Source organism: Sebastes fasciatus, chromosome 8, assembly GCF_043250625.1.
Source record: "Sebastes fasciatus isolate fSebFas1 chromosome 8, fSebFas1.pri, whole genome shotgun sequence".
NCBI classification, from domain to species: Eukaryota; Metazoa; Chordata; class Actinopteri; order Perciformes; family Sebastidae; genus Sebastes; species Sebastes fasciatus.
The window spans coordinates 6,593,926-6,608,824 of record NC_133802.1 but is presented as its reverse complement, the minus strand read 5'-3'; the positions used below and the strand labels follow the sequence as shown (position 1 = coordinate 6,608,824).

The 14,899-nt window shown below is 39.9% G+C and overlaps 1 protein-coding gene across 1 annotated transcript in view; it reads left to right on the top strand.

Annotated features, from left to right (window-relative positions):
* LOC141772222 (LHFPL tetraspan subfamily member 4 protein-like) overlaps positions 1-4,774 on the top strand; it is a 35,043-nt gene extending 30,269 nt beyond the window's left edge. Inside the window, exon 5 of the mRNA XM_074642994.1 lies at positions 468-4,774. Within this exon, the coding sequence (XP_074499095.1) occupies positions 468-521 (54 nt within the window). The 3' untranslated portion in view covers positions 522-4,774. The remainder of the gene's footprint in view (positions 1-467) is intronic.
* The last annotated feature ends 10,125 nt before the right edge of the window (positions 4,775-14,899 follow it).

Genomic DNA, 14,899 nt, shown 5'->3' with positions numbered 1-14,899 from the left:
TCCTGATTGGCTGGCTACGTTTATGCAAATCTCAGTGGGTGAACGCGTGCGTGTGATTGGAGGAGAGTATTACCCATAGAGTCCAGTAGAAGGCTCCACCTGTGCTTATGGAACTGGGGTTACAATATCGTAACCTTTGTTAGGTTACATAAAATATCATTATTTGCCTTAAAATAAGTACTTTTTATGTAAGTTAATTTAAGTATGTAATGATAACGTTAATATGACGTTCAAATAAGTCAACGTTGACTTTTGGATCCACACATCCAACCCGACCTCACGCGGACTTCCACAGACTTTCATTTGATGCATATTTGTGATACATCAAAAACAAATGCAATCTAGGAGAAAATGTATATCCCTCAAAACATAATTGAGAATGCAGTTTCGTTGTATGAGAACGTAATTTCTAGGACACCAGGCTGCTAAATCAGTACAATAAGAATGATCTGTCTTGTTTTCTCCAGATTGAGGTGCGGGATAGAAGAGAGCCGAGGTACGGAGTGCAGCGTCTTCACTGAGGGCAACAATGGCACTGGACAACTTTTTTCCTCTTCTCTTCTCTTCTCTTCTCTTCTCCATCTGTTTCTTTCCCTCTCCTCTCTTCTTCCCCTCTACGCTCTTCTTCTCTTCTCTCCAATGATCAGGATATCACCCAATCTTAATGCAGACACCAAGTGTACATGATTCTGTAAGATAAAAAAACAGCAAAACACACTGGTATAAACTATATTTTCAACAACAACAAAAATAATACAAGCTTGTACAGTTCATTTAACACTCGACTTTCTCAACGAATACCTTTATGATGAAAAAAAAAAAGATTTACTGTATTTAAAGTCCTGATTTGTGTGAGAAATTCAGTCCTTATGATGAAGAACCATAATGTCCATCTATGATTTAATGATTTTTTTCAAATCTTGCTTCTTTAATGACTTTGAGTTTGCGTGTTGTGTACATCCATAGCTCCAGAAAGTGGATTATTGATACTCCTGGTACAGTGACGGAGTCGAGACTCGCAATACAGCAGCAAGTTGATTATTAAACATTCAAAACACTTCAACGCTGACTTATTTGGCTCTTCATCTAAGGACTTTTCCAATGTGAGGAATTTAAAGGAGTACCCCCATTGCAGCTTTACAGAACCTAACATCTCTGGGAGATTCTCTACTGTACATACTTAACAATGTAAATAACATTACTGCTGACAAAAACAGCCGACAACAAAACCTCATCTGACTAATGCATTCGAGTATAGTATTTCTACCCTTGGTTTCAGTGTTCCTTGTGCCAGAAGAGCATCGGAGTATGTGCGAATCCATTGTGTTTATACCCTCGCTGCTGATTTGGTGGGATTAGACAGATGGGAATAAAAATGGATATTTTTGCTGAATACTCCACAGAAAAGCAGGGGACTGTGAATCAAAGTGATTGTGTATTACAATTTTTTTTTTTACACAGAACAAAAGACGCTTCCCCTGCATCAACAAGGCCTCAAAACAAGCCTCTTATTGTAGTATTTCACCCTACAGTATATAGTAAAAAGTTGAATTGCTGAACTGAATTGCAGCTGTCCAAGTCAGACTTAGAAATCACATTTTATTTTGAGTTCCCTCCTTTGTAATACCCTTTCACCAGTGTGCAGTTTACTCCAGTTTATGGTTCCAGCATACAGTGATCAGTTTACTCTACAGATGTCTTAAGACTGTGTGAATATGGCTGTATGAGTCGGCCTTCTCTCAGAGGGAAGCCCCAAGTGCTGCATTGTCTTAAGGTGATGTCACTTATTTGCCTCTTGAACAAGCAACGCTGCTTGTAGTAGTCATAGGAATCACAAGTGGGACAAAATCACAGCAACTAATGAATGAAAACGTCCTTAAAAAGTACTAAATCACCTCAAAGCGTTGCCTCTGGAACATGAGCATTAGTCAGCAGAATATACTGTGACTTGGTGTCCTACCATTGAATCCTTGCATGGTAGATATACATTTTTATATCATTAAGGGGCCATAGCTTGGATTTTAGAAGATAGATCAAAAGTCTAAAGGTACGTGTCCACAGACTCCGTCCTTTCCACGCTTCCCATTCTATGTCTATGTAAGCAGCCGTGCAATGCATTCTGGTAGCGTGGCAGTGCGATTCCAGAGACGGACTGTCAAGTTGCCCGCTCCTCATTTGCATAAATTTGAGGTCCAGGCTGTTTTATGCAAATCACGGGCGTCCGACGCGATTCGCCGCTTCTGGAAACTCCCAAGAAACTTTTAAACTAAGCCTTGTCGATACAAAATAAAGAGAGATTCAGCTTTTTCTTGCATTAAATGTTTTCAGAAACGCATTTCGGTGAACTATTTTTTGTGAATAAGAGAAGAAAGTTTCCAACCGAGCCGCCATATCGTTTCCGGTTTGAAAGCTGGGAGCAGCAGCAGGCCACAAGGGGAAGCTTTTGTCCAATCAGGTGCCTCGTGCCTTGTGTCTAGTTGCAGCCAGTCAATAGTCCAATGCTGGGAAGCGAGGCGATCCCTCGCGATAAAAAAATGCCCCTGTGGACACGTACCATAAGTCCTCCAAAGGCACCGCCAGCACCCGTACCCCCGATAAAGTAGCCTAAAGTAGCCAAACTGAAATACATTGGGTCTCATGCAAGAACATTTTAAAATATTACTTTTTTTCTGTGAGGTTTGTCATGAGTGTTCCACATCTGTTTCAACCTGGTGGGCGTCACCTGTTCATGACGAGGTGTGTGGTCGTGAGCGGCATTAGCATAATGAGCGCCCCAAAGAAGTGCTACATTAAGCTACTTGTTTTGGTCACAAAAATGTTACCAAAGAGTAGAGAGCAGAGACGTACTGTGGCAGAAATGAAGAATGGTTTGACATGAAGTTAAGCTAAGTTCACATTACACGACTTTCAAAGTCGTCAGTTCACAGTACTACTTGCTGTCTTGTAATAGGGAGTCTTGAAGTCGACAGGGAGTCACACACTACAAGATCTTTCACCAGGAGGAATCCCCGATGAGGTCTCCAAACTACATTTTGTCACAAAAACACACCTGAGAAATACATCGTAAATTACGTGATACCATACGGGACACATTGCTGATGTTGTCATTGGCACATGTTCACAAAATAACCTGTTTCCACCGGTTTCCACACTCTTCTTTAGTATTTATTCCTCTAAGTGCAACAACAACTTTGCTCCGTGTTGCAAATGCAACACATACAGTAAATTCCTATTGTTACAGATGATCCCCTCCCTCCCCCAGGTTTCCCCTCAATCCGTTTCTCGCGCTCTCATTGGCTGTACCTTGTGGCCAGAGTCCCCGACAGCACCAGATATCTAGAATGTGCCTGCGAGGCATCGGCGAACCTCTCGGCTCGTGTCTTTGATGCTCGAGCACCAATGTGTGAGCGGCAAGCCGCCGCCGATTTACCTCTGATCTGGGGCTTTTGTCGGGGAGCAGAAAATCAGGACTAAAGTTGTGTAGTGTGAACTCGGCATTAGATACAAAAAAAAAAGTCTAGTTAAAGCAAAGCAGACCATGACTTTGATGGGAGGCGCTCAAGGCAATGTGATAAGAGATTGATGGGAGAATATTATATAGATGAGATGTTACAATGCCTTAAACACATGATTAACGTTTTAAATTGGAAAAAAAAGCAAACCCGCAACAAATTTACTTGGTTATTTTAAGGCTACAAACTACTTAGTTACGTTTGGTAAAATATCCTGGTTTGACTTCAAATAAGGAGCCTATGTTTATTACGTAAGTCACATGCGTAATGTTAAAGATTTCACGTAAATTCTAATTGACTTCACATGGGACACAAACAGCGGTCTCCAGCATGAAAGTCCTGTGTTTGTTTGACCCACACATCCACCCCGACCTCCTCCTTAGCAGAGTTCTGTGGACTTTGATCAGAAATTTATTTTTTTGATAAGTCAAAAACAAGTGTATTCTAGGAGAAAATACGTTTCCCTCAAATAGTAATTGACAATGCAGTTTAGTTGTATGGGAACAAACTTTTTCGGAGACCAGGCTGTGCATAAAGACCTCGAGGAAGCTGACAGAGTGAGCAACTACAGAACTGTAGAAGTTGCCATGCAAAAATATGTTAATAGAATCATGAATCCAAAGAAGAAGAAAAATGTTTTCCATCTTCTCAGTAAATTGCTAAACTGAAGAGAATTTTTATTTTTATTGAAATTCATTCAAATGAAGGCATTGTGATCTGTAAGTCAACAAGTTTCTCTCTGTGCACGACTGGTACAGGTCTGGATCACTCATGAATTTTCTCCATAATTAATTCGTACGCAATAGAATTTATGAATGAATTTAGAATTTAGAAATTAATCTGCTCATACCATACCAATGGTTCTTGCATGAGGCCCAATGAATCTAATAATACTGGAATCAGTCTATAAAATGTGTTACAGTAATAAAATAATAACATAAAATAATGTCAAATAATATAAAAAAAAAGTATTATTTATGTAGCATTGGGACAAGCCACCGATACCGACCAGATTATTGTTGCTCCGACAACAATGTACCTTGATGTAGCACTCCGGACAAAGCCACTCGTGTCAGTGGTTGTGATCAAAACGCCTATGACATGAATTATTTTCTGACACCTTTGTCACAGTGATCACTGCTACAACAGCAACATAAAAGTTGTAATTTCTACAGGACATTTCAAACAAGACAACCCAGAAGTGATTGGCTTGACACATCTAATAGGACAACCGGGAAATACTATGTATTCCCTGTTTAAACAATTGTGTGCTACTTTCAACAAAAAAATTGGCACCTGCTACATAAAATATGAAAAACACCTGCAAGGGGCATTCTTTACTCTGTTTGATGACGCTGCCAGTATGAGGTTTGTAACTCCCCATTGTACCCATGAGCACAGTTATGGCCTCTCTAGGCTGTAGCCACTGGATATGTCTGCATTAATGACCCTCGATTGTCATGATATTAGTGACAAGTATGATTCTAACATGTGACAAGCTGCGGTTGCACAGTACGATAGAGCTGGCTGCTGTAATCCGGAGCACCATGGGGCTTTTTTATCCCTCTCAGAGCAGCACTTCAGGCTGACATACTGTAACTGAAACCCCTAAGGCACCAAACCAGGGTCGAGTCATCCAGGAATGAAATTAGTTGTGTAATAAAAGCACACAGATATTTGTTTCATATAAGAATTTGGTATCCATTGCCCATTTGCTGGCATTGGGGGGCACACAATCATATACTGTAAACCCTGAGAAGTAATTAAATCCATTTCACTGAACAATTCAACCACACGAGATGATCTGCATTCTACAGCAGTTTATCTAACGGGCAACATCACAATGAAAATACAATCCAGTGAGGGATTTGAATGCATTATATTTACCTGTAATCCATGTTACACTTTGTTGGGGATGCACTATTAACACAAGTATTCATGTTAAAATGTCATGTGACACCATCACTTTTACAAAACAATATTGCTGTTGCAACATCTGAAGAATTTGTCTTTACATGTAATACACATGTATAATGGGTTAATATACGGTAAGCAATCCTCGCTCCTACAAAAAGACGTTCCCATACAACTAAACTTCATTCTCAATTATGTTTCATGGGAAACGTATTTTCTCCCAGATTAAGGTTGCAGTTTTAAACATGTGATTATCGCTGTGAATTGAAACAAAACAAAACTGCAACAAAACTACTTGGTTATGTTGAGTAAAAGATCATGGTTTGGCTTAAAATAAGTAGCGCAGGTTTATTATGTAACTTACATAACGTTATCTTTAACGCTTCACGTAACATTAAAACAAAACTACTTGGCTATGTTTAGGCAACAAAACTACTTGGTTATATTTAGTAAAAGATCATGGTTTGGCTTAAAATAAGTAGCCTAGTTTAGTTACGTAAGTTAAGTAACGTAATGTTAAGTGCTTTACGTAACCTTAAAACAAAACTACTTGGTTATGTTTAGGCAACAAAACTACTTGGTTATATTTAGTAAAAGATCATGGTTTGGCTTAAAATAGGTTTGTTACGTAACTTTGGTAATGTAATGTTGAATACTTCAGGTAACGTTAAAACAAAAGTAGTTGGTTATGTTTAGACAACAAAAGTACTTGGTTATATCTAGTAAAAGATCATGGTTTGGATTAAAATAAGTAGCCTAGGTTTGTTACGTAACTTACGTAACGTAACGTTAAATGCTTCATGTCACATTTAAACAAAACTACTTGGTTATGTTTCAGCAATAAAACAATTTGGTTATGTTTAGTAAAAGATCATGGTTTGGCTTTAAATAAGTAGCCTAGGTTTGTTACATAGCTTACGTAACGTAATGTTAAACACTTCATGTAACGTTAAAAAAAAACTACTTGGTTATGTTTTGGTAACAAAACGATTTGGTTATGTTTAGTAAAAGATCATGGTTGGGCTTATAATAAGTACCCTAGGTTTGTTAAGTAACTTACGTAACGTAAGGTTAAATGCTTCATGTCACATTAAACCAAACTACTTGGTTATGTTTTGGCAACAAAACTACTTGGTCAGCTTTAGTAAAACATTATGGTCTGGCTTAAAATAAGTAAATTTTTTAAGTTATTTAGGCTACGAACGTAAATTAAAATAATAATAACACTGAATTTTGACTTTTTTCACAAGGGACAACGAAAACGAACGTAATCTGGGAGAACATATATTTCCCTTCAAAACATAATTGACAAAGCAGTTTTGTTGTATGGGGATGTAATCTTTAGGAGACAAGGCTGTTGTAAGATATCTAATTTCAGCCGGATATAGTGGCCTAGTAGGGTATCCTGTATTAGGTTATTGGTGCATCCCTACTCTATATACATATAATGAGCAGATAGCTAGATGTGTAGTGTGTTTTTCAGAATAGTAGCTAGCTAACTCTCAGGGAGCTGTGAATACAGTACTGTATTAAAGGCTCATTATGGAAACGATCATCAAAACAAGTCGGGCTAAAGCATTTTTAGTCGATACTCTTGAGATATGGTCATCAGTCCAAATGACACATTACTCTACAGTGTCCCGTTGGTAAGGTTTCAGTTACATTTTGGTACAGTAGTGCTACTCTGGTTTTTCCAAGCTGGGCCTTTAAGACAATATGAAAACAGCCCTTATGCTGAATCTAATGATGCTGTCCATGCAGGCTCTGCACAGACCTTAGCTTACATCTATCAACCATCTTATCGTAAAAGTGGTGGGCCCTCATTACAAGAAAAGTTTCTTTCACTTTAACCTTGAAGTAACCATGCAAGCATTTGAAAAAAAAAATGTTAAAAACAATTGAAACGGTATCTACAGACCTCATTTGGTATTGCAAGAAATATGTTTTGATATGTACATCATCATTTCAGAAAATCAGTGGACTTGCTGACACATCAGCATGGTGATTTTTTTTTTTTTTTATATATCTAATGGTATAAATGGCGGTAATGTCTCTCATACAGTATTGAGATTTAGACATCTACTAGGGCATGCATCTGTCATTTGAGAATTCTTTCACGGGCCTAGGACATAATTTACGACAAATCTACAGAAATGGAAATAATAAAGAAAAAGCCCTGAGGCCTTCGCGGTCACGTCAGGCTTCCGAGCATCATTACCATGTGTCATCATCGGTCTGGTCTCCTCTCTGGGTACTCTGTTCCTGAGGACTTGACGATGAACTGGAAAAATACCTTAACAAGGAACTGACAATACTTTAACCCTGATGAGCACATATTTGTACCACTCCAGGTGCCTCTAAGAACTCTTGATTTAATTCAGATGTGGTGCAGAACCAGCAAAACAAGTAGTGACATTGTAGTTTCTTTTTTCTACTGAAGACTACATACTCGGACTGAGCTCTGAAGCTATAGATGGATTTTTCTGCAGATTTGAGGTCAATTCAGTTTCAAGTCGAACATTTCAAACTTAGATAATTAAGAATATTTTCTTCCCCCAGTTATTTAGCTTGATTCGGGGAAACATTTTGATAAGTGAAACTAATAGACAGCACTTGATTTTCAATTGATTTTGTTTTATTTGACTGGACTCCAAAGCTGAATTCACCTCAATCTTGAATTACAGAATCATATAAATACGTGGAAAAAGAATGAAAAGCTAATAAAAAAGGACACAGAGTCGATGAGAAGTCATTTCCAATCTCTAGCAGCAAACAACATGTTTGTTGATTGTGTAAAATGTCATTGATATGTCAATGATTTCATCATGGTTTTTATCATGCAATATCATGTATAAAGACATAATGTTGGGGGTGGGACGGATCGGGGGCAAAGATGAATACTGTCTAGTGACTTACGTTATGATAATAGTTGACTTTCTGTTAACTCCTGAAATGCAGATGTTGCCAAAATACCATCAACTATCATGTGTTAACATGAAGAAAAAAAAAATCTGTTTTTGTTTTGTAACAAAAGAATGATATACTGATATTTGTTAAGTACTTCTGATGAGATCTTTGTTTTTATGTGTTAACTACAGAATCTTTCCTTTCTGTTCTGGTTTACTTTCTATGTATTTTGGTATGATGTATGATGATTGTTGTTCTGTCACATCAGACTTAACATCTCCGATTCAATTTTGACTCACAAATGGATGACTGCTCGTTGAAATGTCAACACCCAAAAATGTATAAAAGTCTATTTATAAAGTTGCTTGATCGTGGACAAGTGGACAGAGTCTGAAAGAGGCTTGTTGCTTTTCATGAATTATGATGACATGCTGATTTTGATTTTAAAAATTATAATGTCTAATTAATTCCTATTTGTGAATAGTATTCCAACTCACCATGATGACAATTTCTGTTATTGAAACACATTTTGAGAAGGTCAAATAAAGATATTTTACATTCAAAAACATTATCCAGACTTAAATCAATGAATCATGTGGATTTAAAGGGACAATGTGGAGGATTTAAAGAGGTTTCACAGTTTTGAATCCGGCTTGGGGCCTTTCTGTGTGGAGTTTGCATGTTCTTCCCGTGTTAGCGTGGGTTTTCTCCGGGTTCTCCGGCTTCCTCCCACAGTCCAAAGACATGCAGGTTAGGTTCATTGTCTCATTCATTGACTCTAAATTACCCGTAGGTGTGAATGTGAGCGTGAATGATTGTCTGTCTCTGTGTGTCAGCCCTGTGATAGTCTGGCGACCAGTCCAGGGTGTACCCCGCCTTTGCCCAATATCAGCTGGGATCGGCTACAACTTCGTTTCAGGGGATTATACACTGTAATGAAAACGTAGTTATCAATATTATATTCCATTTCTGCCAATAGATCCTCCTAAATCCTACACACTGGCCCTTTAAAGTGAGGGTAGACAGAATGTTTTTTGGCATCATTGGGCAAAACTGGCATAATAAACTCTCATCATATTGTAATTCAAGTGTTCTGAGAGAAAACTAGACTTCTGTACCTCCTCATGGCTCTGTTTTCAGGCTTTGAAAAAATCTAGCCTGTGACGGGTGACTTTGTCCAATAACAGGTCATTTCAGAGAGAGCATTCCTATTGGCTGTTAGAGGCAGCTGTCAATCACTCGGAAACTCTGATCAAACGGTCAAACTAGGCAGCGCTGATCAAATGTGAATCAATATTCTGTTACTGTCATGCCTATTTCTCGCATAAAATGTCTTCAGAAACATCTTGTAGTGTACTGTTTAGATGTAAAATGAGAACGTTTGCTCCGGCTGGTGGGCGGTGCTTGGTATTTCCCTCAACTGATCTCAACATGGCGGCAGGGTCACAAACTTTCTCATTTTACAGCTAAACAGTACACTACAAGATGTTCCTGAAAACATTTTACACGAGAAATAGACATATAGGCATCATATTTGATCAGCGCTTCCTAGATTGACCGTTTGATCGGAGTTCGCGAGTGACTGACAGCTGCTACGAGATGACAAGACTCCAGCTCGGCTCTACTTGGTTGTTTTCCTCCGGTCTGTGAAATCTTGCAGATGACATAAGGAACACCGGAGGACACAAAGGATACGGAGGCACATGATGTTTTTTTTCAGATTACCTGTCTCATGCACTACTGTCAGGATATACTGACTGTTTTATAAAAATAACTTCTTTTTAATCATATTTGCTCCTATTCTACCTACTGCAGCTTTAAAGCAAAGCAATAAACACATATCTGGTACACATATTGCTCTATACACACACTTACAGTATTTTCGACCATAGAAAGGTCCTGATGCCTGTATCCATCACCATGCACAAAGTTGTGGTTGAAACAGGACTATTTATGTAATTAACTGCCAAGCCAGAGCATCCAGTTCTGCTCTAGTGTTGAGGGTGAGTCACACAACCAAAAATATCACACAGGGCCACTGCGCACAGATGCACACCAAGAGGGTGGCATCGCCTGAGACCGCCTGTGGCTTGAGAATCCGCAGCTTGTCACACAGTAAGTACCTGTAATTCATCAGTGGGTTCATCCTCTGTGTGGTCTGCTTTTAGCTTCTACCACACCGGTCACCCAGCGGTGTTATTTATTGAGTTCTGTGATGTATCCATTTGGAACTGTGAAGCAGGATGAGACTTAAGATACCACAAGGCCTGGGCATGCTCCACTAAAGGACAAAGTTCTACTTATAGAAACCTCAAACGTTTTGCTGTCATTTAGGTTTGGAACTGACATTTAAGCAAGTTAATTCTTCACCTGGGAGACAAACCAGTTACACTTAAAGCACTACATGCTACAGACGAATGATACAGTTTATAGTTTCGGTATACATTGTAAAGGATATTAGGCACACCAAGGTATATTGTATGAACTGCTACAAGAGACATTTGAGAAAGGAGATGGCACACTCCTAGTCAGTTTCCTGTATCTGTATCACATGGGTTTCACTACTGCACCGCCCCTTTAGGAGACTAGCGCATACTTGCCAACCCTCCCGATTTACCCGTGCGACTTTTTCATTGCCCTATCCCGGTTTCCTTCCGGGGTCACAATTCTCCAGATTTTCACACCTTTTTTCGTTTTTGTTATCTCAACCAGTCTCTGGCAATGTACAAGCTCTACTGTTTCCACTCGGACAACAATAGAGCTACACCCAATGTCGTTTCCCGGCAGAAGAGAGAGCTGCTTGTGACCATAGATATACGCTTGCGACCAACACAACACGGTTTGAGCTGCGCTCGCCACACATCACACCATGCAGCGCCAAAGTAGGGCTTTCCTCGACGCAGCAAAAAGCTGTTCGGATGTGATCGGATCACAAGTGGACAGCTCCAAGTACATTTGTGAACGCACTCAAGACGCATTGAAATCCGATTGCTCAGACCACATTCAGTGGTGGTCTGGGCCACATATGGCCACATTCTTTTAGTAGTGTGTATGCAAATGTATCCTTGGCCACATTAAGAACCGCCTACTCAACTGACATCCCTCCGGGTCCCACTAGTACAATAACCTTATATGTTTAGGGGGTACAATGTTTCCCATGTTCACCTTCTTAGTTTAGTATGTTAGAATGCTAACATTTGCTAATTAGCACTAAATACAAAGTACAGCTGAGGCTGATGGGAATGTCGTTAGTTTTGCAGGTATTTGATCATATTGGACAAATCAAAACTTTGACCTGATGTTCACCAACGTTATTGTATTACAATTCATTGAGGGAGGAGGTGGAGAAAAAGTAAGGAGATCCCTAAAGTCAGTAGGATTCATCATCTGTCTGGATCAAAGCAGTGGACGGACTGACAATGCCAATGCTGGCAGGGACAATGGGATTCATAAATTCCGTCCAAATGGAGCTGTTAAGAACTGCATGTGGGCATGGTGAAATTATATTGCCTTTTTTGCATTCATGTTGCTAAAAACCTACATGATCTCACAGAAATGCATGAAATGATCCAGCTTCTTAACAGCACATTACTTAGTGGTAACACATAATGTGTTAAAATTGTGTGCCGCCACTATGGGAAACAATTTAACATTAGGTTTGAGCAACAAAACTACTTCATTAGATTTAGGCAACAAAACGCCTGGGTTAGGTTAAGGAAAGAAAAGGTCATGGTTTGGGTTAAAATAACTACATTTGTTACGAAACTTCTTACAACATTGAACAACATTCAACATTGAGTTCTTTTCAATTACGTAGGCTACCTACGTAACTGAAAATAACTCAATAACAATCACAAACACCAGTTTCCTGGGCAAAAGTCCAATGTTTGACCCATCTGTCCACCCTGTCCTTCTCCCTACGAGTTTGTAAGTCCCATGTTTGACCCATCTGTCCACCCCGTCCTTCTCCCTACACAGAGCTTATAAGTCCCCTGTATGACCCATCTGTCCACCCTGTCCTTCTCCCTACGAGTTTGTAAGTCCCATGTTTGACCCATCGGTCCGCCCTGTCCTTCTCCCTATACACAGAGTTTATAAATCCCATGTTTGACCCATCTGTCCACCCTGTCCTTCTCCTACAAGTTTGTAAGTCCCATGTTTGACCCATCGGTCCACCCTGTCCTTCTCCCTATACACAGAGTTTATAAGTCCCATGTTTGTGTGTCCACCACGACAAAGGATCCTAATTGACTTTCCATTGGCATTGTTTCTGTGGTGGTGGCACATAATGTGTTAAAATTATGTGCCACCACCATCACCACGTAATACCCTGTTAAGAGGTTGTGGTCATTTCACATATAGGTGGTAAATGAGGCTAATAGAAAAGCTTATGGATCCACATCTTGTCATAACATGGTGATCATCGGTGGTTTGGGAGTCTGTGTGGTCCTTTTCTGCTGCCCTCAGTCCCACTCGACCTACCACGCTGTTACACTCCAGAGGCAAAACATCCTTCACTTGTTTACAGCCAGCCTACCACAGTCAGCCTGGCTCGCGTTTGACCTACCACACTGATGCGACAGTCTACCATTTACCAAGATATTTAACTTAGAATTTCACTCTGTAAATATGCAGCCTATGTATCTGCCATAATAAGTGGTTCATGGGATCTGGGAACAAAAAAAAAAAAACAATGTGCATGTTCCAATGCCAATACTACCATACTATTTAGTATGCCAGAAAGAGAATTAGTATGTCCCAATATTCGTATGTCCAATACAGTATGCTAAAAATACCAGGATGCATTTTGCGGTATGCAAGCCAGCATGCTTTTCTGGCTATTCTTGCCCACAATCCTCTGCGCAGAAGAAGATACGTCACATCAACTGAGCGCCCGAGAGAGCACAGACAGATGACATCCTGAAGGCGGCTCATTGACGGACTGCGACGAATATATGAGCAAGAGGGTCAAAGTTCAAGGCACAATGTTATGACGAAGTAGTTTGTCCCAATTGTATGCATACTGCAAGCAATAGTACATATTTGTAGGGGCAGCAGTATGCGTGAGGTCCCTTTGTAATACTAGTGCCGTGTGAATAGGGCTTTGGTATGAAATGCAAGCATTTTGTTGCTTGTTCCAAAGGATCGAAATGTTGCAGCAATCTATTTTCTGTACCCATTCATCCTGTGCAGGACAACAGAGGTCTGAAGTGTATTCCAGCACCCTATCCCCAGGCAAGAGGATTGATATTGGATGATTCCTTTAAAACCACGGATTTCATCCATAGTAACAATTTATTTTATTTTCCCTTTCTACAATATCTGTGCATTGCAACTACAGAATGATTATGGTTACAGAAAGATTGTGGTTATAGCAAATAAAGGTGGTTAAGGTATGGTTAGGGTTAGGAACTAAGAGACCTGGTTGAGGCTAAGGAAAGATTATACTGTAGTTAAAGTTAAAATGTTAAAAAAAATATTGTAATTCAAGTGTTCTGAGAGAAAACTCGACTTCTGCACCTCCACATGGCTCTGTTTTCAGGTTTAAAAAAAATCTAGCCCGTGACGAGAGACTTTGGCCAATCACAGGTAATTTCAGAGAGCGTTCCTATTGGCTGTTCATTCAACGGAGGCAGCTGTCAATCACTCGCGAACTTCGATCAAACGGCCAAACTAGGCAGCGCTGATCAAATATGAATCAATATTATGTTACGTTAATGTCTATTTCTCGCTTCAAATGTTTTCAGAATCATCTTGTAGTGCACGGTTTAACTGTAAAATGAGAACGTTTGTGACACCGCCGCCATTGTGAAATCTGGTGAAGGAACTCCAAGTTAGATTTTTTAAAGCCTGAAAACAGATCCACAAGGAGGTGCAGAAGTCTAGTTATCTCTCAGAACAATTGAATTACAATATGCTGAAAGGTTATTATGGAATTTTTGCGCAATGATGCCAAAAATATACTGCCTACTGAAGCTTTAATGAAAAGGACATTAATCTGTCTGTGATAGGACACAAACTCCAGTCTTCGGAGTGAAAGTCAACCACGCCAACCTCCACATCCTCCACTACAGTGTAATACTGAAAGTTGGCACTGGACATAAATCATGAAGTGCACTGTCTTCCAATATGGACGTAATTCTTAGTTTACTGGTCAAACCTACAGGCAAGTCTTAGAATCTCCATTTCCTTATGGTAGAAAACCGGACCACCTGGAAAATCAATACAGACGTGGAGAAGTGTCCAGCAGTACTGGTTGAATTAAAAAAGAACAAAACAAAAAAAACGGAGCTTCTTGCTGTGTGAGCCACCACTAACCACCGAGCCGCCGCCGAACACCGTGAAAGTGTTCCTGTGTGACTAAAGGGTTGACGTGGAGGAAGTGGTGGTTTCTATCTGGAGCCCCTCGGCCACCACAAGTTCCTTCCAGTCCCTTGATGTCCTGTTTGTTTCCTCTTTTGTCAGAGCGTGGTGTGTCGGCTGGTTTCTGGCCAGAGGCTGTCGGGAAAGAACAGACTGACCACAATCTGTTCTGCATGCGGTCAGTCACACATGCAGTAAAATCT